Source organism: Mytilus galloprovincialis, chromosome 1, assembly GCF_965363235.1.
Source record: "Mytilus galloprovincialis chromosome 1, xbMytGall1.hap1.1, whole genome shotgun sequence".
Classification (NCBI taxonomy): Eukaryota; Metazoa; Mollusca; class Bivalvia; order Mytilida; family Mytilidae; genus Mytilus; species Mytilus galloprovincialis.
Genome location: NC_134838.1, coordinates 123,015,991 through 123,043,527, shown reverse-complemented (window position 1 = coordinate 123,043,527; position 27,537 = coordinate 123,015,991). Strand labels below are relative to the sequence as shown.

The following is a 27,537-nucleotide window of genomic DNA, read 5'->3' as shown; positions in this document are numbered from 1 at the left end:
CATGAATCTATAGCGTCTCCATGTAAATATTTTGAAGATCAATATCCGTCATGCGTTTTAAAATAAAAGATCATACTGTAATAAGATCAGACACATTGAGGTAAGATTTAAAATATTTTATGCATTATATTGTATGTGTTAGATAATTCAAAACAAATCATAAAATGCATATAGCAACATATCACCAATGAGGTCTATACTTTTTTAAAATATAATAATTAATATTTGATGATTCAATTTATGTTCCTGTTTGTGCAGAATGGAGACTTTTATCTGCTTCGATTCGTTGATGCTATTTATAACAAGTGACCAGGATATATTCTTGCTAAAACGTAAGGTACATGTTTCTTTTTAATAGCTGAAAACAATTATCACTACAATAAAAAAAGACCTTCTTTATATAGATTCATATACAAAAAATGTACAATAGATTTACATTTGAATGTTTAAATCGATTGATGTCTACAGTGGTATACTACTATTGCCTTTTTTCATGCCTCATTGAATGAAGTTTTTTTAAAGTGCATTTCAGTATCCACTGACTATTGTTATTTAAAGTGCAGGTATGTTTAAAAATTATAAACTTTTCATATTACAATAATTCTAATATAGGATACAGTGTCTTCATAGATGAAGTTTGATAGCATCAAATGCTATCAATCAATAAAATTTTAAACTATCGTCCATTCATAAAACTTAATGGATTTACAAATACACGTGGCGTCCTTATATGTAGGGAAACGTTAAAAATGTTTCATATCTTAAAAGATAGCATACATTATCAAAGACAATAAAAACTGCCATATGAAAAACAAGAATAACGCAACCCACTGTACACGTTTGCATAAGGACACAGATTTATACTGGATTATGAAGGGTAAACAGATCCTGCTCCTTATTTGGCACCCGTCGTGTTGCTCATAGTATTAAAACCCGGTAAATAGTCTAATTTGGTAGGTCATATTCGTGAAAAGGGTAGGGGATTGTAGGTACGACATAAGGAACATATCCGATTTCATCTGCGAAACGGTTATTCCATAACGGTCAGACAACTCGTGATAGCGTCTGTAAAATTTACGATGGGATGATTTCAACTTCACCATTTTGAACTCTTGGTTTAATAGCTTCCTTGTGAGAAGCGACCCTCTATCAAGAAAATCAAAATAGGGCATACAAACCCGTGCATATCGTATCAATTAGGAAATACACACTCCTTATGCAGGCGCTGCTTGAATATTGCTACATAGAATTGGAAAGTTCACAATTTGGAAGCTTAAACCATCTCTTTTGTCGTAAAGTTTAGTTTTCAACCGACCGTCATTGTCAATTTTTAGATGTAAGTCAAGATATAAGACTACATTAACTGTATCTGTTGTATCCTTTATCTCTAGTTCGATGGGATAGATGCGTTCAATTTAGTCACCAAAAATATGTTAACTGTATCAGATGTTTTGAATATACTGTGTGACAAAAAAAGGCATACGCATCAATCATTTTTCTCTTATCGAAAGGAGTGTAACGGTACAATAGAGATTTCCAACAACATAACATACACACGTAACTCAGCCTACAGTTCTAATGAAAGGGGTTATTATCAACCATGGAATATGGTTAAATTCGTCGCATATTAAAATCATACCCTGATATTTTCGTCCATATCAAATAATGTTTAAGTGATCGAAAAATGAAAGAAATAGGGTATTTTTCTATTTATAATGTGATTCTCTACACTGCCGCCTTATTTTTCACATACATAATATCACATGTAAACACATATCCCTTACCTTTTATAAGATGGAATTGAGTTAATATGTTTCATGGTTTTGATTATAACAACTTATTTGTTTACTATACTTTGCAGAAGACAGATCCATTATTTTATATTTTAAATGTTTATTTGTTTTCTTTATCAATTGTTTTGTCTTCTTTTTTTTTCTTTTTTTTTTATCTATTTCTTTAAATATCTTATCATCATAAACCTCAATATCATTATTGTCGGCCCGTACACTAATTCGACGAAATTTTCCTATATGAAGTGACCTTAACAATTAGTCAAAGTAGGGTATTCAATACGGAGCTTTGTTTTCGTCCTCTGTTGTTTTTTCTTTGTTTCTTTTTTCTCCATCTATCCATCTTTTGTCATTGACTTTAGTTCCCCTTAAACAGAGACTATATCAAGTCATAAGCATAACATTTGCAATAAAACACATACAAACACTCACATTTTGACAGTTCAAAGTAACAAAGAAACATAAAAATAGACAAATTGTGATTGTCGTTAATGACCAGCGATTAATCGATATGAGAGTATACATGTAATGTTTATGTTCTGGATCATATGAGTATTTGGACCAGACGCGGATGGTCATGACCATTTTCATTTATATTCATATGGTCCGACCATGTATATGTCGATTTTTTTTTTTAAATTACTTCGAAAAATATCTAAATGAACTGTTAAACTATTTATCAATTGCATAACTTCAGGCACTTTTGTAGTTTTGTCTTCATATAGTTCGTATTCAAAAGTGTCACAGGATAGAAGTGCTGCTATGCATTCTAGAACTAGAGATGATAGGCTGTCCATATAGGCACTAAACTTAATTAGATTGATGATTATGACATTTCTGCAGAATTCATTTCTACAATCAAGAATAAAATCACTTGAGCAAAGTACAGTTCTAAAACGTTTCAGAACAGTTTCCCGCATTTTTCACAGAATAGTTGTCCGACTTTCTTACTTACAATAGCACAAAAGTCAATGATGGACTTTGCAGCTACCCTTCAATTTGGGCATCTCTTTGCAATTATCCATGCTTTATGTAACTTATGTATGGAAAGATAAGTTTGAAAAAGTTGAAATCGATTACGCTTACAATCCTTTTTAACAACTGCAATTTTTCTAATGTGATTTTTTAGAGATTTCAATGTTCCAGATATGTTTTGATGGAAACGTTCCTAGTTCATTAAAATCAAAAATATATTGCAAGAGTTATAAAGTAATAAAACCAAGCTAATTATCCACACTTTTGTATTTAGATTCAAGCAGTCTGACCAAATTTTCTGCTTTGATAGATGAGCTCAATCCAGTCTACATTTGCCAAAGAACAAAAGTTTCCATTTGAAAACATAACACTCATGATAGAGCAATCCAAGACGAATGATACACTTGTCTGATCTTGACCTGATTCATGACGACATATTTATATAAAGCCGACTTTGTACTACATCGACACACTGGTTCAAATACGTTATAGTAATAGTTAACTATGTCCGCAGGAAAATATGTTAACCTACCTTGACACACTATTCTGACTCTGGACAGACTCCTAAAAATACGATTGAGAATAAAATAATGTATAAGTTAATAGTACAACCAATAGGATTGTTACTAAATAAACAAATACAAAACAAATACAAAACAAATACAAAACAAATACAAAACAAAACAAAACAAAGCAAAACAAACAAACAGACAGACAGACAGACAGACAGACATATTAATGAAAAAACGATAGACATTAAAAAATACAATGCTGGTATTTTTACCGACCATTCTGTTAAAGAACAAATTCCTGGATATTTTGATAATACTTAGCTCCCTCCTATTTGTTATATTTACAAGAAATCTATCCGGAAATTTGTGCTTAATTATAGCCAATTGTGTAAAGATGTTAATATTAGTCAAAATACACCTACTTCATGTAATTGCAGTAATTCCGAATACATTTATGGACCAATTTATCATGTTATAACAGGAGATCTTAACATCGTTCAAGACCGAGAGTTAAAATCATTCCTCAGTAAAGGACCTAAATATCGTCCCCCGTCAATTATCAATTTTGGAATAAGTGTCGTAATATCATCCACGACTCACTCCGTACTTACTGTTTGAAATGAATAAAACGGGAAAAAGCTGACAAAAAATCTTTGGACTCTTTTTTTTTAATTCAGTAATGAACATAGTTGATATAATTAATCACCATTTTAAAGAACATTTTACTCTTAACAATAACCACAATAAATTTATTTCTCGTGTCAAACATAAACTAAAAGAACTAGCCAAGGAATTTGTTTTTGTCCCGGCCGATAAAGCTGCTAATAATATTATTATTGCTTGACGTAAATTTTACATTGAGGTTCTACAAAAAGAAATCACCAATTCACCTACATTCCAACTGACTCCATTTTCAGAAAACGACATCTGTAACAAACATTTTTAGCTACCGCTTAACAAGCAGAACCAAAAACAATGAAAGTCCCAACTATGTATTGGCTTCCGAAGCTACACAAAACACCTTACAAATATAGATTTATTTCGTCTTCAATAGTTATCAAAGGTACCAGGATTATAAATTCAAGCCATTGTTCCACTACTAAATTATCTATTCTTCTTACCAGTGCACTTGGTATATAAGTATAATGACGACTTCAGTATGTATACTAAAGAAATTTATCCTGATGAACTTACTTTAAATAACGCTAATATTATCAATGACCACTGCCCTTTTCTCGATCTTGATATCTATATCATTAAAGGAAAGCTTAATACTAAAATTTATGATAAAAGAGATGATTTCTCATTTCCCATCGTTAATTATCCATTTTTAGATGGTGACGTTCCCTTGTCACCATCTTACGGTGTTTATATATCTTAACTTGTACGATTCGCTCGTGTATGTAGCAATGTTTTAGATTTTAACGAGAGAAATTTATGTATTACTGAAACAGGGTTTTCGATATCACAAACTAGTCAAAACATTTACTAAATTTTATCATCGGTATAAGGACAGCATTCGTAAATATAGCTCAACATGCAGACTTATTTACGTTCAGGTATTTCACATCCAATATTTTATGGAAATATTCTTTATAACGCACAAAAATGTCAGTATTCACCCCAGAAGCTAACAAAACCTTTATATATACTTATTAAGGAGGGATATAGTTACGATAACGTTGTCAGGTCATTAAAGATTGCATATTTTGGCGGTAATATTGATTCACTTATAGGGTCTTTGCATCGGAACTAAAAACATTTATTCAAAAACCAGTTTTTCGCATGACACGGGTTATGTTCTTCTCATATATGTAATGATGGTATGATACTAAACACCCTCACGGGGAGGATTGTGCCTGATATTCATATGATGAAGATATAATTTTTCGATCATTTTAATTGAAGTCTGGAGCTGGCATGTCAGTGAGTCTGATCTTATTTATGTATTATTGTCATTTTGTTTATTTTCTTTGGTTACATCTTCTGACATCAGACTCGGACTTCTCTTGAACTGTATTTGAATGTGCGTATTGGTATGCGTTTACTTTTCTGCATTGGCTAGAGGTAAAGAGGGAGGGTTGAGATCTCACAAACAATTTAACCCCGCCGCATTTTTGCGCCTGTCCCAAGTCAGGAGCCTCTGGCCTTTGTTAGTCTTGTATTATTTTAACTTTTAGTTTCTTGTGTACAATTTATAGTTTAGTATGGCGTCCATCATCTCTGAACTAGTATATATATTTGTTGAGAGGTCAACTGAAGGACACCTTCGGATGCGGGAATTTCTCGCTGCATTGAAGACCTGTTGGTGACCTTCTGCTGTTGTCTGTTCTATGGTCGGGTTGTTGTATCTTTGACACATTCCCCATTTCCATTCTCAATTTTAAACATGTAGCATTGAAAGAAAAATAAAGATTACTTATATTAATTATGATACTATTTTTTACAGTATGCCTCCTGTATAAAATTATCAGTTCAAATATTATGATTACATATAACATTATAAGTTAAGCTACGAATCACACACACTTGACATTATAATTGTTTCTGACATTATACATTTCACTTATATTAATAAGTAAAATATCACATTCTTCACAAGAAAATATAAAATCAAATTGTTTTCTTTACTCATTGAATTAAAACTGGGGACAATACTAGAAATTTCATTAAACATTTTGATCCTAGTTTTATTATTTTCTGTACATGTTATGATAAAATAAAATCCATCTTCCACCACTGTATGGCATAAAGGACATATTCTATTTTCCAAGGCTGTTTTGTTGTATCTACCGCGTTCAACGGAAATACATTATTTGGCATAACTTTTTGTAACATTTTATCTTAATTCAGTAAAAGGTATTTGTCTAGTTCATACTTTACTTTTTCTGTATGTTCTGTATGTTCTCAGTTCTTTCCTTTTATTGAATTATCATCATTAAAGAGACAATTTTTCAAAAATATAATGTAATTTTCATTGAGCCTTTTCACTAGGGCAAAAAGTAATCGTTTTTTTAGAAAAGGTACATTGATTTTCCCAAACATAAGTGAAATTCAATTTTGATAGTTGCATTTAAATTTTTGAAGCAAATCCATATCTTAACTGCTGGTTTACGTTATAAATACTAGAACATTTAGAGCTTGATTGAAAGTATGAAAACTGTTGTAGGATAATTTTTGTAAAATTCCATGATTTTCGCGTTTCTGTAAACAATGAATTCGAACATACGTAAATTATAAATAAAGTGTATTTTCTATAAACTATCAATTCTAATTTTCTTCTCCAAGGTGATAACTGCTATATTATATAGAGAGTCTTTATATTTTATAGGAGTATAACCATAGTATACATGCAGAATAACGCGAAAATAATTGCCCTGTCCCCGAGTAATTATGAAAATTATGCTTAAAGGTTTAAAACCAGAAGTCTTGTTTATTACTTAAAAGTCGGTCTGATGACGGAAGCAATATCCGGACGATTTCTTTTTTCGATTTCTCCCATAAAAAAACCAAACTGAATAATCATAAGAATGGATGACAAATGCGACTATGCATGATACCTATAGGACACAGAGGCATGATCATAAATCTATTGCGGAAGGAATAGAAGCGACACACAAAATGAGGTCTTCTCGTTTAATAGTATATGTTATATAATAAAGACTCATTTTCATTTGAATTAAAAATATGTAACTAAAATCCTACAGAAGACTTAAGGGACGGTATACCAATAGTGTACATTTCCAATTCCTAATATGACTCCTAAACATCGCGAACTTTTAGAGGGTTTATATACTTATTTGAACCGGGCGAGTATCGAACAAAATAACTCCCGAACTCGACTAGCACGCTTTACTTGACATATTATAAGAGGCGGTAATAAATATGGAAGCTACAAATTCTTGTACATGCATATCCAAACAACAATATGAAGCCTTAAGAAAACCATGCCCCTCACATTATCACTAACCGATGTTCTGAGAACAAAACAATCGGGTCAAACTCTAATTTGGTATACAAGTATTTAATACATACTTGATCTGAATTTCTATCTCTGACAAAGGTATTTTGAATGCGACTTAAACAAAATTAGACAACATAGTTGGCGTATGTAGGTTTGATACCCATCCTGAGCATTCATTGATATCGGCTGATGCATAGCGTTGTCAAGTTTTGCTTTCTTCCTTTTTTATTTTCTTTCCGAAGTTCAATTAAAACAAAAGCATGGTATAATTATGAAAATCATATTAATAGATAACTATGGTTAGTATTTTATGTTACTGAGATGTCAAGCTATACTTTATCAAGAGTTTTTCAGCATGTCCAGAGCGTCACACTCTTTCTGAACGAAGCATTATATTCAACATCCTCATTCTGACTGGACCATCTTGGTAAATGAATTGAAGAAAAAATTACATCAAATTTGTTATTGAAATAAACTTAGCTATGCAAAACATTGTGCTTCTTTACTAGCAAAGGAAAGCGTCCACACATTGAATAGATCCAGCTTCAGGTATTTGCAAGGGAGGTATTAGGTAATGCACTTACGTTTTGAATTGCATTATAATAAAATATTGTCGATTTCAAAGTTCAAAATGTAGAATAATATAGTCATAAGACGATATTGTGATTACTGTGGTCGTGGTTTTTTTTAAACAAAAGAAAACATTGTTTGCATGTGTGAATAATTTCATATATTCTATTTGAAGGGTAGTTATTTTGATACTAATTAAAATCAACTTGATATTATCTGTCTTATTGTTTTTCAGTTGATTCAAAAGAAAGAAAACATGAACGCTTGTAAATTTCAAAACCAAAGACAACAAGAGGTTTATGAAGACAATGAAATATTGCATATTCATCAGACAAACGATGATAGTACATTTTCAGAAAGTACTGCCTTATTGCCGATTGAAAATATTTCACCGTTAGAAGCAGAAAACACACAACTATTTTGTATAGAAAGCGATACCCTTATAACCGAAAACAATCAACAACATATTGATACCCATCCATTAACTTGCAATAAAACTGATGATATTCCCAACATTACAGCAATCGTAGAGGAAAACTGTCGTGATCTTCCTGTTGGAATAAAATATCATTTCTATGTTTCGTATTCTTCCGACGACATTTCAGTAGTAAACAAGCTTATCGAACAACTTGAGGGAAGATTTTTCTTTAAATGTTTGAATTATGAAAGGGATTTTACTGCTGGTAGGAGGATTGATGAACTTATTCACGAGGGAATGAACCAAAGTGAAGCTGTATTAATTATTTTAAGCCAATCATTTATTGCAAAAATGTGGTGTATGACAGAAGCCACCCAAGCATTGGAAATGTCATACAAATCCAACAACAAATTGAAGGTCATTCCGATTCGTATTAATTCGCTAACCGATGAATTACCAACAGTACTAAGGTCTATCCGATACATAGATGCAGAAAAAGAAGAAGATGTTGCAGCAAGAATAAATGAAGTATACAATAATCCTGGTAAGTAAAACATTCATTCAAATGACTGTACCAAGTCAGGTATATGCCAGTTGTTGTCCATTCGTTTGATATGTTTAAGCTTAATATCCCTAATTCTAAAGGGTTTTGTTTGCTGATAATTTCTCATCGGTTGAGTTCAAACCATGCAAACAAGTTAAGCTGAGTACTAGTAGATAATAATAATGAACAATTATTTACTAGCAAAATACCTGATTATAGTGGAAATACAACACATCAAAATATTTTTCTCTGAATTTACTAGATAAATTAGCTAGAATAATTCATTTTGGAATATAGATGGAAATATACATCAATTTCCATTATTATCCACAGTGGTCATACATTCTGTTGGATGAGAAATATTAGATAAACAAAGTTAATGTAAAAATAGGAAGATGTGGTAATGATACAACTTTCACCAGAGGCCAACAAATGACGTAAGAGTTTTTAAATATAGTTCACCGTACAGTCTTCAGCATTTGTCTTCAGCATTTAGCAAACCCATACAGCATCTTAACTATGGCAGGCTTAGACATATCAAATGAACAAAATTTCAAACGAAAAAAAAACAACGTCCTGATTTATGTACGTATCATTTTTGCATGACCATCAGTATACAGTGCACAATATCCGATAGCATTATTAAAAAAAGAAAATGTCCTTATGCCATCTTATGACACGTCTCTGTCCTAAGTCATATATAGAAGCCCTCTTAGCTTATGTTTTATCGCATTTTTAGTCCTAACTTTAGGACACTAAATAAGGATCACCAACCCAGTAGTTAACGCTTCGGTGTTGACATGAATATCAATAATGTGGTTATTTTTATAAATTTCCTGTTAACAAAACTTTGAATTTTTCGAAAAACTAAGGATTTCTTATCCCAGGCACAGATAACCTTAGCTATATTTTGCACAACTTTTTGGGATTGTGGATCCTGAATGCTCTTCAACTATGTACTTGATTGGATTTATAAATATTTTGATATGAGTGTCACTGATGAGTCTTATGCAGACGAAACGCGCGTCGGTCGTACTAAATTATAATCCTGGTACCTTTGATAATTATTATCTTCATCCTAACTTAATTTTGTCGAGTTGTAAACATTCACCTTGCTGCAAATGGTCTCTCTAGCTGTTTTAGCGGCGTTTCTGGCTGCAGTGCTGTGCTTACTGAATAAAATGCCCTTTTACATTGATCTTCTGGATCTCGTTTATTGCTCATTGTTTTACGTGAAGATGAACATAAAATGATACACATGATCGGTTATTCACTCGTATATATAGACATTGTGCATATTTTAATTAAACTTTGAACTTCGTGTTTCACGATACGATGACAATAAAAATTCAATTTTCATTTTAAAAAAAATAGTTTTCCAGTTTTTAATAATGAATTATATTATTTATTTTAATTCTAAATGTGTAACAAAAAATTCGTAAACGATATTATTAATTGGTTTCGTGTCATTAATAATTGTTTAATAAAAAAACTAACGACTTAATTTCGCATTTATGATATGTATAAGACGGTCTAACATAATATGCTTTTGAGATAGCTTCGAGACAAACAATTTAAGATGTGTGTTCTAAGATGAGCTTAATTCCATCACAAAATTTGTCTAAGGATGTGTCTGAGGACGAATCTAAGGATACTTTCGAAAACACCACCCCTGGTTTATAAAAACAAAAGAAATATAAAAACAGCAACAAACGACAACCACTGAATTACAGGCTTCTAACTAAAGACAGGATATACAGCTGCTCACTATGTACTTGTTAAAGACACTTAAACTGTGGGTCACAAAAGGTTCTCAACACCTAAATAAAGTAATTAGAAAAGTTTATCAGGAATAACACGTCGTTTTGATTTATATCAATAATATAAATCAAAACATAAAGCTAATCCTGGGTAATTTTTCGAATTATTTTAATATTAAAGGCGTTAAGAACTTGTGGTGACTCCACAGTTTAAAGTCTATAATAAGTAAGTAGTGATCAGTTGTCGTTACAGACACACGTTCACCTAATCTGTCCCAGTCAATGGGATAATTTAAGGTCGTCAATCAATGGCCACAGCTACACTGTTTTGAATATTCTATGTTGAAATTATAAAATTACTTCAAATGTGCTTTATTTTACCATACTTTTATCTTATGGTCACTATAAATGGTCAAGGTGGATTATGCATTGGTTCTTCCTTTTTTTATCTATTGAAATAGAACATTATAAATACTCATTTAGATTAGTGGACATTGTATGTCCATCAAACGTCTTCTAACGTCTTTTCTTTAAAAAAATGTCCTGTACCAAGTCAGGAATATGGCCATTGTTATATTATAGTTCGCTTCTGTGTGTGTTACATTTTAACGTTGTGTTTCCGTTGTGTCGTTTGTTTTCTGTTAAAATTTGAGTGTGAATTCACATTACTATAAGACGTGTCATGGTACTTTTCTATCCCAAATTCATGTATTTGGTTTTGATGTTATATTTGTTATTCTCATCGGATTTTGTCTAATGCTTAGTACGTTTCTGTGTGTGTTACATTTTAATGTTGTGTCGTTCTCCTCTTATATTGAATGCGTTTCCCTCAGTTTTAGTTTGTTACCCCGATTTTGTTTTTTGTCCATCGATTTAAGTGTTTTGAACAGCGGTACACTACTGTTGTCTTTATTTGTATAAAGTTTTTCAATTTCTATTTGTATGTATTAACTTTCTGTGTCAATCTGTCTGTATCAGTGGAAATAAAAACAATCTATCAATCAACCAATTAACTATTACTGATTACTTAAGTGTTTAAATCCAGATCTATTCCAACCGAAATAGAAAAAGAAACTGATCAACAAAACATAATACTAAAACAAAAACAAAATTTCACTGTGTGATCCGTGTAAATTCGTCGAACCTTTAAACAAACTTATTAGTAAAGGGGAAACGAAAGATACCAGAGGGACAGTCAAACTCATTAATCGAAAATGAACTGACAACTCCATGGCTAAAAATGAAAAAGACAGACAGACAAACAATAGTACACATGACAGAACATAGAAAACTAAAGAATAAGCAACACGAACCCCACAAAAAAACTAGGGGTGATCTAAGGTGCTCGCTCCGGAAGGGTAAGGAAATTCTTCTCCGCATGTGGCACCCGTCGTGTTGCTCATGTTATAACAAATTCGGTAAATAGTCTAATTCGGTAGGTCACATTCATGAAAGGGAAGGGGATTGTAGTTACGACGTAAGGAACATATCCGATTTCATTTGTGAAACGGTTATTACATAACAGTCAACAAACTCGTGATGGTGTCCGTAAAATTTACGAAGGGATGATTTCAACTTTACCATTAGGAACTCTTAATCAAGGTTTAATAGCTTCCTTGTGAGCAGCAATCCTCTATCAAGAAAATCATGATAAGAAATGCAAGCACGGGAATATCGTATCAATTGGGAGATATATACCCCGTATGCAGGTGCTGCTGGAATGTTGCTACTTATAAATGGAAAGTTCACAATTGGAAATCTTACAAATGTTATAATGAGGTCTTGGAATAAAGTTTACATTGGCATAAATATCGATTTTGTTTTCAGCATATTAAAAAATAACTAAATTTGTATTTTTGTTTAAGCGGGATGTATAAAAACACATTCACGTTGATTTGTTCTATAAAGAGGTTACCTATCCCCCAGCCTGTCGATAATTCTATTTTTGGCAATGCATAAGTCATGTCGTTTTAAACTGTCATACTAAATCCCTTGGATGTGCTTTAGGTGATTAAAGCTGATGCATGATTTTTTCAATTATTAATTGATTTTGACTTTTGACTATTTTCATAAGCTGCATGTACTCTCAAATCGTACTTTATTTTCTTTTAGCTGTGTACAATATTCTATTCGGCGGCAAGGTTATCTATGGTTTAATTTCTGTAATATCTAACATTTTACCGCTGTATACAACTGTTTTCTTTATTTATTCACCACTTACTGTATTGATTTTGTATTTACAATGTATCATAGATCAAATTTATTCATTCAGTGTATGTTCACTTGTGGTAATATGTCTTTTGATTGGGATAAGCCATTTCAATTTCTAGTTTATACTATATTTTTCTATGTTGTGTTGTTACACTATCAAGGTTGGTACATATTAAAACTGCTGCATTTGTTTGTATCTGTATCTGTTCTGATGTTCAGTAGTTATCGTTTGTTGATGTGGTTAATAAGTGTTTCTTGTTTCTATTTCTTTAATATAGATTAGACCGTTGATTTTCCCGTTTGAACGGTTTGACACTAGTTATTTTTGGAGCGCTTTATAGCAAACTTTTCGTTGTGAGCCAAAGGCTCGTGTTGATACCGTTATTTTACCTATAATGATTTTTATTTAACCATTGTCACTCATATCGCATCTTCTTTTATCAAATCAATAACATATTTAAAAAAAACTCAGAAATCAACCATAAAAGTGCACATTTTAAAGCGTTTCATTTTTATAGAGGAATTTTAATAATCATTTATAGTACTGGCTTATGTATTTCAGCTGTAATGAATATGCAAAGCGTAGAGCGAAAAGGTATTTATTTTTAATTACAAATTTATTTTATTTTCTTTACGTTTCGTATGGAAAACCTTCTTATTGTTATTATATTCTGTCACGTACTTCCTTTAATTTTAGTGTATGGTTTCCATCTTCCATGTTCTATATCATGAAATGATCTTAAAATGAGTACTCTGACAATATATGTAATTCAATAAACGAAATCAGACTTCATACATGTGTTTGAAAGATAAAGATAAACGAAAATATTTGTTATGACTTAACAACAGGTTTTAATTGTTTGAGTTCGTATAGCATTACTATGAATTCCAACATATTTAACTTGTAAAACTTTTTTTCTCACATAAAAATATCTTGTATCTATCTCATAACCCCTTTTAAACATTATACAATTACAAATATGCACATCAAATTGTAATTTCAATTGGAACGTTTGGGCGGGGGTACATTTATTCGTGTTAATATACCCAATCTAGAAAAAGTCTTCAAGGATATATCTCTAATAAAAAGAGGGAATAGTTTAGTCCTGCGTAAATGAACTGAATTTTCAAAATGATGTTTCTTATTAGGGTGTTGCGTAATTTTGAAATGAAATCGTACACTGTCATCAAATTTAATTTAGCATTTTTTAAGGGCCGAATCGGTCAAAGAAATGTTAATTTTTATAGTGGACCATTTGTTTTACTTTTCAATGTTGGCATCATTTTCTTTGTTAAAATTGAACATGCATGTGTAACTCATCTTTAGCTTATGTTCAATTAAGGGCGATATGAACACGGATGCAACTGAGGCTTTCTTAGAGGTCAATGTGCAAACTATAGGTCAATAACAAATTTTTGATGTTTTCGATCTTTTGACCAAATTGAACCAAATTGACTTCTTCTAGTGAAATTTTGTTTCATTATTCCTCTTTTATAAATGATTTAACCAAAACAAAGCGAGTTTCGATATTTTTTTGTGTCTAACTGACATCAAATGCTTTTTGGTTTGCAAAACATTTCAATTATTCTAAATTACGCTATTTATGGTAACGGCGGCCATTTTAAAACGTCCAAAGTCAAACTGCTAATAGTGATTAATATTATACTGAAGTTTTTTTTAACATCCGCCCAATAATATTGATCTTTCAGTTCTAGTTAGTTTGGCATTCCTCTGTTTCTTTATCCCTCTTGGAAATTTATTACAGAACTAATATCGGTATCAGTGACATATTGTGGTGACACATTTTTTTTTTACTATAACTTATATTTGGTATTCATAACGAAAAAAGCCAGTAGTCAGTCACATTGCTTTCCCTATATTATTGATATGTTTCTTCTTGTTTTTTTAGCCATGTCTTGGCGATTATTGGGATAATGTTGAAGAAAATTCATTAAAATGATGATCACTATATCACAATAAACTTTACAAAAAAATTAACAAAACTTAATGCAACTTTACAAAAATTTCATTGCTCTTGTGAAGATAAGAAATCTAACAAAAGGCTGTAGGACTGAGAACAAAACTTACATGTTTTCCAATCTTTATGAAACTTTACAGTAATGTGACATGTTATGTGAAGATGTGTCATCTGACTTCATATTTTAAAAAATTGCTACTACTGCCATAGAAATAGCATGTCTGGATTGACATCAACTATAGCACCAAGTATAACATTCTTAATTAACTTAAGAATTCGTGAAGGTGTATTCCCAAAAAATATAAATATAGCTTCACTATATATGTGCAGATTTAGCATTTAACTTTCGAATTTCCAAACGACTGGTGTTACCATGGAAACAGTGCAAAAAAAGTCAAAATGACCCAAAAAGCTAAACGTATCATTTCCTCTATTCAAATGGTAGGTTAATTCAAATGAAACTTTGATAGTGTAAAATGGCTTGCGATTAATAGGTAGACATCCGCTGTTGCTTGCAATATCAATTTAAGTTATTATTCTTTTTTTTTTTACATGATCTATGTTTCTGTTGACGACAGTTCGTCAAGGTCAACCAGACACAAACACCTGAAAGTTAATTAAAAATGAAGTGGTTTTTTTTTATTAACAATCAACGAATGATTTTTTTCTCTCGATTATACCTGACAAAAACTGTGAAAATATAAGTAATCCGAGGTCTAATTTTAGGGTAGATTCTTGGATTGATTAATTTGGTACAGTCAGGATTCTACTTCGTCAAATCTAACCCCCCCCCCCCCCCATTACGCCAGTTCATTTTTACATATTTTCTATGATTGTAAAAATGAAAATGTAGCCATTATAGGGATGACGCGCTGCCATTTTTTTTTTTGCTCTTGCAAACCGATAAATTTATCCACATAGCACCATTACGATCCTTAAATGATAGTTGTATTTTATAAGACATATGTATCTTTTTTTTTTAAAGATTTGACATACATTTATTGAAAATCACCTGAATATAATTTACCTTGTATAACCCAGGGAAGTATACACAAGGGGCCCTGTGTAAACAATGATCCATCGTCTAGGGATAAACGGTGGACTCTATTATAAAACAAAATCTATTTGATCTTTTGCATACATAAGTTAAACATTTATATTAATTACACATACAGAGTTTGCGTATAAAATATTTATAACATTCTACAGTAAATAAAATACATCAAAAGTCCCCAAAAGACACACTACAATCTACACAATAATTCACCTTTACTTATAATTGACATTTATGTTTTTGTACTTTTAACACCAGGACGCCTTACAATGTAATCCAGGTGTTAAAGACATATGTATCTTCTAGCTAATGCGCGTCAGTCAATGATATTTCCTGCATTGATTCAACTTAAAACTATTGTCTGATCGGTTGTCAGTTGGAATTTTTGTGAAAATTCATAATCATTTAAAAAAAAACTAATTAAATATTTCATAGAAGGCCAGACTAGATTTTTTAAGTGGTTAAAGACTATCAACCCTAGTTATCACACACATTTTTGTTTCGAAGATATGCATTTTCATCATCCAACTTGAAAGACTGTCGTCAAGTATTCAGAATAAAAAAATATTCGAACACACCTACTCTGTTTTTGTAATTCATTAGATAGGTATTTCACTTGACCCATTTATTTCATCTTTTAGTAGTGCGATTTTTTTTAAAGTTATATAGTCAACCTGTAGCTTTGATATATAAAAATGATAGAATCGATATGATGTATCAAATATTCTTGCTTTGTACAATTTCAAGACAAAATAGTCAACTCAAACTCACCCCAACATAAAAAGGTGCACTCGATTTTCTTTTTCGATACAATTGTTAGCCATTTTTTGGATTTTTTTCTTGAGTCACACAATATTATGGAAGGGCAGACACGCCCGTGGTAAACAAAAATTAAAATCGGAGGTTATGCATATTTTTCATCCAACTTGATTGATACCCATGTCGTCGACTTGATATCTGATTGTTCTGCTTAACTGTGTAATAGATAAATTGAAAACTTATGCAAATGGTGTTTTTAACATAAAACACTTCGTAATTGAGAAGAAAATTGTCATTTCATTTGTTTCTATTAAGTTTGAAATTTTTTGTTACTACAGTAAACATTATAGTAACCATTTATCGCCTTCTCTAACAAAGAGCTTCGATTCTTTTGTTCTATTTAAACAGGGTTTTCGCCTGGTTGTTATAATCACCAGCAATTCGTTTCATATGACTTTATATATTGTTATGTATGTAGGTGAATTATTGCATTAAAGGTTTCAAAGTGTCGCATGTGACCATGTAAACTGCGAATTCGTTGTACTTGCAATTGTTATTTTAATTATTTTGATTATGTCAACCCGAAAGAAATGAGGGTAACATTGTTTTTTACGCATCTTTCTTTACTTGTTTTACTTCCACACTTTTTTCCTTGTTTCCATTTTAAAATATTCAAACCTCTTTAAAGGTTGAAATCCAAACTCTGCCATTGACAAATATCTAAATACTCGAAAATTACTTCGATCCCCATCTTAAATATACCTGTTATTTTGTTTGAGTCCAGGAGATTGGTTTATTGAGTCCCTATTGGACATTCTTTTCTCTGCCGTTTGAAAATAGTTGAAATGCCAAACCCAAAACTGGTTTTTGATTTTGCATTATTAGCTTTCTAGCGTTCATTTGTAAGACTTTATAATCCTATATATTGTTGTATTTTTATCTAGCTTATGAAAACGGACAAAATGGTGCAAGTATATGGATGTTAGAGGCAAAACTTCAGAAACATTATGGAATCTTGTATACTTGTAATTTTCCAGCACTTTCTGAGGAAAATAAAGTATCTCTTAACTCCAACGGTACTAACGTAAGTTATTTATGTTAAGGGATAAAGAGTGAGGTCTTAAAAGTTGAGATTTAATTATTCTTGTAGTTTTGGTAGTAACAGTAAAATAACAAAAATATTGAACTCTGAAGAAAATTCAAAACGGAAAGACCCTAGTCAAGTTGCAAAATCAAAAGCTGAAACACACAGAACGATTGATAACAACTGTCACATTCCAAACTTGGTACAGACATTTTCTTATGTAAAAAATTGTAGACTTAACCTGGTTTTATAGCTAGATAAACTTCTCACTTGTATGACAGTCGTATAAAAATTCCATTATATTGACAACAATAGATAATAAAGACTCCTCACCTAACGTTTGGAGAAGAAACGGATGTAAAAACACCTGTTCAGATTCTTGGCCTTAAAATGATTTTCTATACAGGTGACGTGAAATAATATTGACAAAGTCTCATTAAGGAATTTATTGTGTGCCAACGAAACACACAATGATGTAAAGATATCTTTTGTGCAAAACACTGGAATTATCAAATACCTGAAATGGGAAGTATTGAATAAAACAGTTTTCAGTTACTAATAAGGTTGCTGTTGTAATCCCAAAATCAGAAACTTTAACCTGACACAAGTACTGTCTTCTGTGACACACTAAAAATGTGTACACCTGATCGGTTCATATTCTGTTTCTTCTTCACAAAATTGTCAGATTATTTGTCTAAAAAAACATCTTAAAGTGTTCTTATATAAACTTTGTATCAGTGTTATGCATAAGACTATAACATGTGGACATGAACATTTAACAGTGATATTGAAATTTTGTTGAGATGTTCGCAAAATACTGATAATTGTGCAAAAAAACCTGTACAAATTATAATTTATGCATCATTACAGTTTGTACATAACATAATTTTATACGTTTGAATATGCGACGACTTAACGGCCAACTTTCTCCTTCTGATAACGTATACAGGGCTAACAACATTAATAACAGATATCTCGTAATAATCTTTGCAAATTTGGAATAAGTTGAAATGAATTTATTATTAGCTGCAAAACAGCCTTAGTTGCGTTATTAACCAGTTCATTTATCCTAGAATACTGTTTTATAGTCATGTCATATTGATTGGGTTATTTTTTACAACCGGCACATGCAATGTCATATGAAGATAATACTAAACGATAAAGCCTTGTGCATTGTCATAAACGAAGCGAAATAAATAAAACTACAAAAACAAACAAACAAGTCTAAAAAGCAAAGATAACTACCAAAGTACAATTTCATTAAACTCTAACAATTTGTTGAATGAGCGTTTATGAAAAATTCAATACTTGTTTGGCTTTTGATGCCAAAATTATGGTCAAATGCATCAGGTTTAACTAATTTTATCACTCAATTAAAAACGAAATGAAGAATTACGTAAAGACAACTTCGCCTCTCTTTTGATAATCATGATTGAATTACTACGTTCGTTCTATATTTTTTGGTAGACTTATCACCAAATAATAAGTATAACTGATATGAAGTTTTCTACTTCACACTAACCAATTACATTATATTTTGAAGATGTTTAAAAAAGGTTTTTGATATTGACTCAATAAGTCAATAAAAATTAAAAAAAACATGTATTTATTTGTACTTTTATAATTAGTACTCTTAAAAGTAGAGTTTCCTATGTATATATACACAACTCGTCTAAACATCAACCAACAATGTTAGATCTGTAAATTTGCTTTCGCAAATTTTTTGTTCTTCCCTCGCCGGGATTCGAACACATGCTACTGAGATATCGTGACACCAAATCGCCTGCACTGCAGCCATCCCGCTAGACCACACGACCACCTGGGCTTCACAATAATAAAGCTTTCGGTGGCCGTGTGTTACCTTTCCTCGTCAGTTTAAATCTAGCGTCGTTCAACAGTACATGATATATATATATAACTCGTCTAAACATCAACCAAGAAATGTTAGATCTGTTAATTTGCTTTCGCAATTTTTTTGTTCTTCCCTCGGCGGGATTCGAACCCATGCTACTGAGATATCGTGACACCAAATCGCCTGCACTGTTGCCGGACCGCTAGACCACACGACCACCTGGGCTTCATAAAAATAAAGCTTTCGGTGGCCGTGTGTTACCTTTCCTCGTCAGTTTTAATCTAGCGTCGTACTACAGTACATGATATATAAGGCATGGAGATGTTATTGTTACATATATATATATATGGTTGATGTTTAGACGAGTTATATATATATATTTCGTATTATAACATCTTATATCAGTACCGTTGTGCAAATCTTTAGACTGATATATATATATATATATATATATATATATATATATATATATATATATATATATATAATGGAGATGTTATTGTTACAGATATATATATATATATATATATATATCTGTAACAATAACATCTCCATTCCTTATATATCATCTACTGTAGTACGACGCTAGATACATCTAAACATATAATGACTGAATAAATAGTCAACGATTAATCTTACAGGGCGATGGATCGTGTACTATGATTCTGTACACTACAAAATATAATATATAACAAGTCAAAAAGAGAACAACATCACCATTAAATAACTATAAAATGAACAAATATTAGATATTTCGGATAACAGATATCCTTCTTCGGTAATAGCACGATGTCAAATGAATCATCTCAACATATTCAAATTGAGACCCTATCAAAATCTTGAAAGTTTATACAATTTAATCGGACATCACAGACGCTGGTACAATTTTAAAATTTCCAAACACGGCGCAAAGATTACAAAGATATGCCAAATAAAGATAGTTATTTGCGATGTGAACTGGCACAACTCTGAATTTCTAAAGGTTGTGACAGTTTAGATGTTAATATTGCATGGAGGGCAGTCCTCAAACAAAAAAATAAAAATGCCCTAACCGATCAAAGTTGGTATTATATTTCAAATTTGACAACGGTAGCGCAATTGCAACAGAAACTACTTATTTAAGCCTCCCAAACGAATAGCAGTTTAATAATGATTAGAAAAATAAGTTTTATCAAATAAGGTAAAATAATTGAACGTGGCTACGTACTTATACATCCATCCCAAATGAATGGAGCCCTGTAATTTAAACTGGTATTTTAAAAAAATCTTCGAACTGTAAAGCCAGTATGGAAGCCGTTGTTACTGGAAACAAGTAATGACAGTAATATGAGTGACTCATTCTATGTTTTTTCATTGATGCCCTCTCTGGAAACTGTCCTTAACTTTCTTTTCCAAAATCTTTCCCGAGCGACTCTGTCGACCTTCGACCAACCCTCGTTGTGGTCTATGATTTTGATGGTAAGGTTTTTGAGATCAGCTTGTGCGTGCCCAGGTGATCTCAAATTACGACTTACGGGTAGGTCGGGCTTGCAAGTGTAGTCACTTCGATGACCATTCATGCGTTTGTTGAATGGCTGCTCTGTCTCGCCAACATACTGCATGCCACATCGACACTGAAGGAGGTATACAACATTCTGGGTTTTGCAAGTTACATTGCAAAATATAGTGTACACAGACCCAGTCGAGTGGCAAGTACATGTTTGAGTATTTAGTATTTGTTGACAAGTCAGACAACGTCTGTTACCACATGACTTGCACCATATATATATATATGTATGTGTATATATATATAAGTCTATAAAAAGGACCAACCAGCATATTTACTATGTACCGGATCGATACTATGCAGATAAGGAAAAAATTATACCAGTCTAAAAATTTGCACAACGGTACTGATATAAGATGTTATTATAGGAAAATGTTGTTATTAAATTGTCAACGCAAGTTGTTAGACTGATATATATATATATATATATATATATATATTATATTTGTTTCGGACCATATGAATATTTGGACCATACTCGAATGGGCATAACCATATACGTATGCACTCATAGTGTCTGGTTAATAAACACGATGAACGTTGAATGGTTCATTAATAAGATATACGAACAGTGAGAATTTTGTTCATATTGTAATCATTGTAAAATGATTAGTGAAATAAAGTGAATTTTACTTACAATTAAGAATAATAGTACAAACCCAAATGAATGGAGCCCTGTAATTAAAACTTGTATATTTTTTTTAAATCCTTACACCTGCACGTCCAGTGTGGAAGCCGGAGTTACTTGAAACAAGTGATGGTAGGAAAAAAGTGATGACAGGAAAATTAGTGATGGATTCTATGGTTTTTTTTTCATGTATGCCCACTGGGGAAACTGCCCTTAGCTTTCTAATCCAAAATCTTTCCCGAGCAAGTCTATATAAGGCATAATGGCGTTCATGAATTCTTGATTCTCTATGCTCTTTGACTTCGTACTTGATGTAGTCTTTTAATCTGTTTGATTCGAGCGTAAGTCTTTTGTAGACAAAACACACACAAGACGCTCACAAATTGTTAAGCCTGGTATCTTTAATAAAAAAAATACGATTGAGATAAAAGTATATGAGTTTCAAAGAAAACTGTACAAATTAATTGAAATAAAAACAAGGCCTTGTTGTTTCAATTAACATTGTACTTTGAGAATACAAGATTTCAACCAGGCTCTGTATAAGCTTCTCTCACATAGTTCAAATCTTTAAAGGTCAAACTAGATTGTTTGTCGATTTAGTATTTAACAGAATGAGAAAAGCACGACCATGTACTAAAAACTAAGTTTTGACGAAAAGAGACAAGAGATACAAAAGACACATTCAAGTCGAAAACAAACTGACAATGTCATGGAAAAATACGAAATCGACGAAAGGACAAACAACAGTTCCCGAAACAAAACATAATAATTATTTATTACACATGTAGTTTGAATGTATATTTAGGATACAATTGTTGAACTAGAGTAAGATTCTAAATCGACGGTCCAATAATTGCATCTCTAATCGAAGTCTTTTTTTCCATTCTCAAATTAATGTCCAGTTCTTGCTTAAGACTTCAAGACTTTGTGGCACATTTGATTAAATGTTATTGAATTGACTTTTTCACCAAAGTTAAGATTTTCATCATTTCAACTTGAAAATTAAAATTAGAATTTACGTACAATAGTAATCAAAAGTACCAGGATTATATTTTAATACGCCAGACGCACATTTCGTCTCCATAAGACTAATCACTTACGCTCAGAACAAAATAGTTTTAAAGTCAAACAAGTACAAAGTTGAATAGCATTGAGGACCCAACATTCCAAAAGTTGTGCTAAATACGGCTAAGGTAATATATGCCTGAGATGAGAAAATCCTTAGTTTTTCGAAAAATTTCAAGTTCTACAAACAGGAAATTTATGAAGATGGCCAGATACTAGTAATTGATATTCATGTCAACAACAAAGTGCTGGCTACTGGGAGACGAAACGTCCACCAGCAGATGCTTCGGTCCAGTGGTGTAAATAGTTATTAAAGGTATCAGGTTTTAATACGCCAGACGCGCGTTTGGTCTGCATAAGACTCATCAGAGACACTCGGAACAAAAAAGTTTAGGGCAAAAACAAGTACAAAGTTGAATAGCATTGAGGATCCAACATTCCAACAAATTGTGCCAAATACGACTAAGGTAATCTATGCCTGGGATAAGAAAATCCTTAGTTTCTCGAAAAAAGTTTTATAAACAAGAAATTTATGAAAATGACCAGATACTAGTAATTGATAGCCATGTCTGGGCTGATATACCCTCGGGGACGAAACGTCCACCAGCAGTGGCATCGACCCAGTTGTGTAAATAGTCATCAAAGGTTCCAGGATTACATTTTAATACGCCAGACGCGCGTTTAGTCTACATAATAATGTAGTTTGAATGTATAACCGTTCGATGGATGCCAAGGTTTCGTGTTGAAGACCGTACTTTGACATATACTTGTTTTGTCTGTGTGCCTTTTTGTGTTTCTTTCTTGTATGTGACGTGACTCTGTACTTCTTCATCCCGTCATTGTGTTATTATGTCATTGTAAGTACTTGAATATAAAACTTTGTTTTTATAGTGATTAAGATAACAACACAACGTTGACTGCTGTACCCTTATTTTTGACATTTGTCACACATCGTTGTCAATACAATTGAATTTTATACTGTCAAACAAGGTAGAGGTTTAGCTAGCGTTAAAACCAGGTTTAATCAACCATTTTCTAAATAAGAAAATGTCTGTACCAAGTCAGGAATATGAAGGTTGTTGTTCATTCATTTCATGTAGCTTTTGAGTTTACTATTTGATAGAGATTTTCTGTTTTGAATATAACTTTTTTACTATAACAAATTGTGACTTGAATGGAGAGATGTCTATTTTGCATTATTATGACATCTTTTGATATCTATGTTGAATGTTTATTTTGTTAAGATTTTGAAATCGAACCTTAATATAGTAAGATATGTGTATATCAAACCTTACAGTGTCACATACACGAAACGCGCGTCTGTCGTACGTAATTTTAATCATGATATCTATGATGAGTTAACTTACATAGGCAACTTGCTATTCTTTCAAATTGCGGAGCCTCGTCAATCGATTGACGATCTATCTTTTGATTGACAATAAATTAATAAAATCTACAGTTTCATTCCTGTATTGAGTTAATCGAGAGATAAATGTTTACTCTATTTTCAGTGTAAAGATCAAACCCATGCTGTAATCGTGTATGCAAATAGCCATACACTTATGAAGTTCTTTGGAGTATTCAACTATGGACGTCCTGCAGTTTGTGCGTGTTTCTTAATATTGATAATTTTCGTGTGTGTACCATTAGCCCTGGGTTCCTTAATTATAATGTTGCAAAGATCTTCGGACGGAGTTTTGAGTTTGATTTGGATGTCACTAAGTGCCTTTTTCATAGGTATTTTTGCCACTTGTGTGATCATCGGAATACGTTCTAAACTGAAATCATACGTGAGTAAAACGATGTTAAGGTAGTACAAGTGTTTGAAAGAAATAGGATAGATTAGTTCCATGCTTTGTTAAATTATAGTACTCATTGTGCTTTATGCAAAAATATCATATACATAAGTCATCGAGATTGTTTTGCGAAAAATGACACATTTTGTGTGGATTTTTACAGGGGAAAACTACAATATGTAAATAAAAGGTAAGCTAAATATCAGAATTTAGATAAAAAAAATAGAAAAGATTGCTCATATAAAATGCTTTTTTTTTTATGATGATGATGAATGATGATGATGATGATGATGATCATCATCATCATCATCATCATCATCATCATCATCATCATCATCATCATCATCATCATCATCATCATCATCATCATCATCATCATCATCATCATCATCATCATCATCATCATCATCATCATCATCATCATCATCATCATCATCATCATCATCATCATCATCATCATCATCATCATCCTCCTCATCCTCCTCATCCTCCTCATCCTCCTCATCCTCATCCTCATCATCCTCATCCTCATCCTCCTCATCATCATCCTCATCCTCATCCTCATCATCATCATCATCATCCTCATCCTCATCCTCATCATCATCATCATCATCCTCATCCTCATCATCATCATCATCATCCTCATCCTCATCCTCATCCTCCTCATCCTCATCCTCATCATCATCATCATCATCATCATCATCATCATCATCATCATCATCATCATCATCATCATCATCATCATCATCATCATCATCATCATCATCATCATCATCATCATCATCATCATCATCATCATCATCATCCTCATCCTCATCATCATCATCACCATCATCCTCATCATCATCATTAAATGATTTTATCATATCCGGATTATTTCATTTATTCTGCACTGATTAGCTAAATTAATATGCATGTATCCACAGAAATAATTCTTTGATTTACAGTTCGTCATGAGCATTCGGACAGGGATATGGAATATCAACAGTAAATATTATGAGACCAGTAATTGCCTAATAGAGTTTGACTGTTATGATGCTACACCTATGGTATCCTTTGAAATAAAAACGAGTATGAAAAGGATTCCTGTATAGTCTAAAATACTAATTAACGATCGTATATTGTTCTGTTTTTTGGGGCATAAGATAAGAATTATAACAAAAGAAAATTATAATCAAATATAAAAGCAAAATATAGAATTTTTCGCAAAAGTTTGCAAAGACAGACAAACGTGATTCACAAAAACTTTTTGATTGTACGGATTTTGCAAAAAATAAAATCTCCTATCTAACAGTCGGGTAGGATGAAAACTACTTTCAGTTTGCTTGGAATGCTAATGAAAGTTCATAAACTCTAGCTATGGCAAAACTGACCACGTGTTGACACCGTAAAATCTACTCTGATTACAGATAAACATGGGCATCAGAAACACTTTTATACCCAAGTTAATAAGATGATAATGAATCTTATGTTTAAGAAAATTAAAGTTTTTAATTGGAATTTTAATATTTTTTTATAACTTAACAATAATTGATGAAAGCAGGATAAATTGTAAAAATCGATCAAATAATACAACGTCTTTATCTTTCATAATATCCAGCTTCTGATGGGGTTTGTGTTGTTCATTCTTTATTTTTTTCTGTTGTTATTTCTTTGCTATGTTTATCTTTGGCCGTGTTTTTTGCCATTGGCGTTCGCAATTCATGTATGCGTTTGAATATTTTTTTAGTGTTTTCGCCTTCTTTTCAAGGTAATTTACTAAAAGTTCAAACATTTTTGATAACTATTTACATCACTGGGTCGGTGCCACTGCTGGTGCACGTTTCATCCCCAAAGATGCCACTAGCCCAGTAGTTAGCATTTCGTTGTTGACATAAGTATCAATTATGTGTCCATTTTATAAATGTCCTGTTGACAAAAGTATGAATTTTTCGAAACAATCAGTATTTTCTTATCCCAGGCATAGATTACCTTAGCTGTATTTGGTACAACTTTTTGAAATTTTTGGTCTGTTGTATTAAATTATAATCATGGTACCTATAATTATTTGAAAATCAAGCAATATGAGAAAAATCAAATATAGATTACTTGTGTTTAATCCAGATTGAATTAAATGTTAGAAATAAATGGCAAATTTCTGTTAAACATTGATAACATTGAGGTAAAATTAGTCGAAAACAAACTCTATGCCATTTTAAAAACGAACATCTACCAAAAGAAAAACAACAGTACATAAAACTTTATACTGAAAACTTTGTGAAACACGAGCACTTTATTGTAAAATAACATTTCGCTTTAAGAATTACGTTGTATCAATATCAGCACAAAATCGTTGATGGTGTATTACTGTATTGCAAAACAATAATTTAACTCCTTAGCATTTGTATAATCATGCGAACTTCAATTAAACCTTTAAATGAGAAAGGCTACACTTAAGCTACGGATTTTTTCAGGTATTAGAAAGAAACATATGTCACCAATGAAAAGTGACAGAAGGTAGCCACTGAGAAGATCCCTTTCGTTGACTGATTCTGTCAAAATATAATCATTCAAATACAGGCATATGAAGAATTTACATATTAAAATCCTTGACATAATTATGTAACCTTAACATGATTTAGCTGTCACTTGTAAGATATGACACATCAAAATGCAAGGTATGGTATCGATATTTTTTTCTTATTTGCAACTTAAATTTGTTGTAATAATAAACTCTATAGAATATTTCGTCTCAAATACCGTTGATATAGTCATAAATCGATTCAAATCAAGGGAATCAAATCAACTATAAGAGGAAAAACAGAAACACTTAAAGTCATATGAAACGAGTGAGTGGTGGAAAATAATGTTTATCCAATTCTTGGACCAATGCATGTATATATCATAAACTCAGTCCTCTGTGCACGATTTTATCATTATTTTCGCAAATGTATCATATAATCGTCAATTTTTTCTCTCTCTGTTTATTATGATTTAACAAATATGGCTGCTCATTAAATGCCGTGTTTTGAAGCCGAGTTTTACCGATTG

At 31.8% G+C, this 27,537-nt stretch overlaps 1 protein-coding gene and 1 long non-coding RNA gene across 2 annotated transcripts; one reads left to right on the top strand and one right to left on the bottom strand.

Annotated features, from left to right (window-relative positions):
• Window positions 1-8: 8 nt before the first annotated feature.
• On the top strand, window positions 9-27,168 carry LOC143056686 (uncharacterized). Its single transcript, XR_012972474.1, has 7 exons — window positions 9-100; window positions 8,047-8,773; window positions 13,307-13,339; window positions 17,481-17,620; window positions 24,223-24,501; window positions 25,455-25,556; window positions 27,129-27,168. It is a non-coding gene; the product is annotated as an uncharacterized LOC143056686 (long non-coding RNA).
• LOC143061538 (uncharacterized) lies at window positions 25,143-25,373 on the bottom strand (the record flags this gene model as incomplete). The annotated part of the gene is made up of 1 exon (XM_076233762.1): window positions 25,143-25,373. A coding segment is annotated over exon 1 (231 nt), but the record flags the coding sequence as incomplete, so codon positions are not given.
• Window positions 27,169-27,537: the final 369 nt, after the last annotated feature.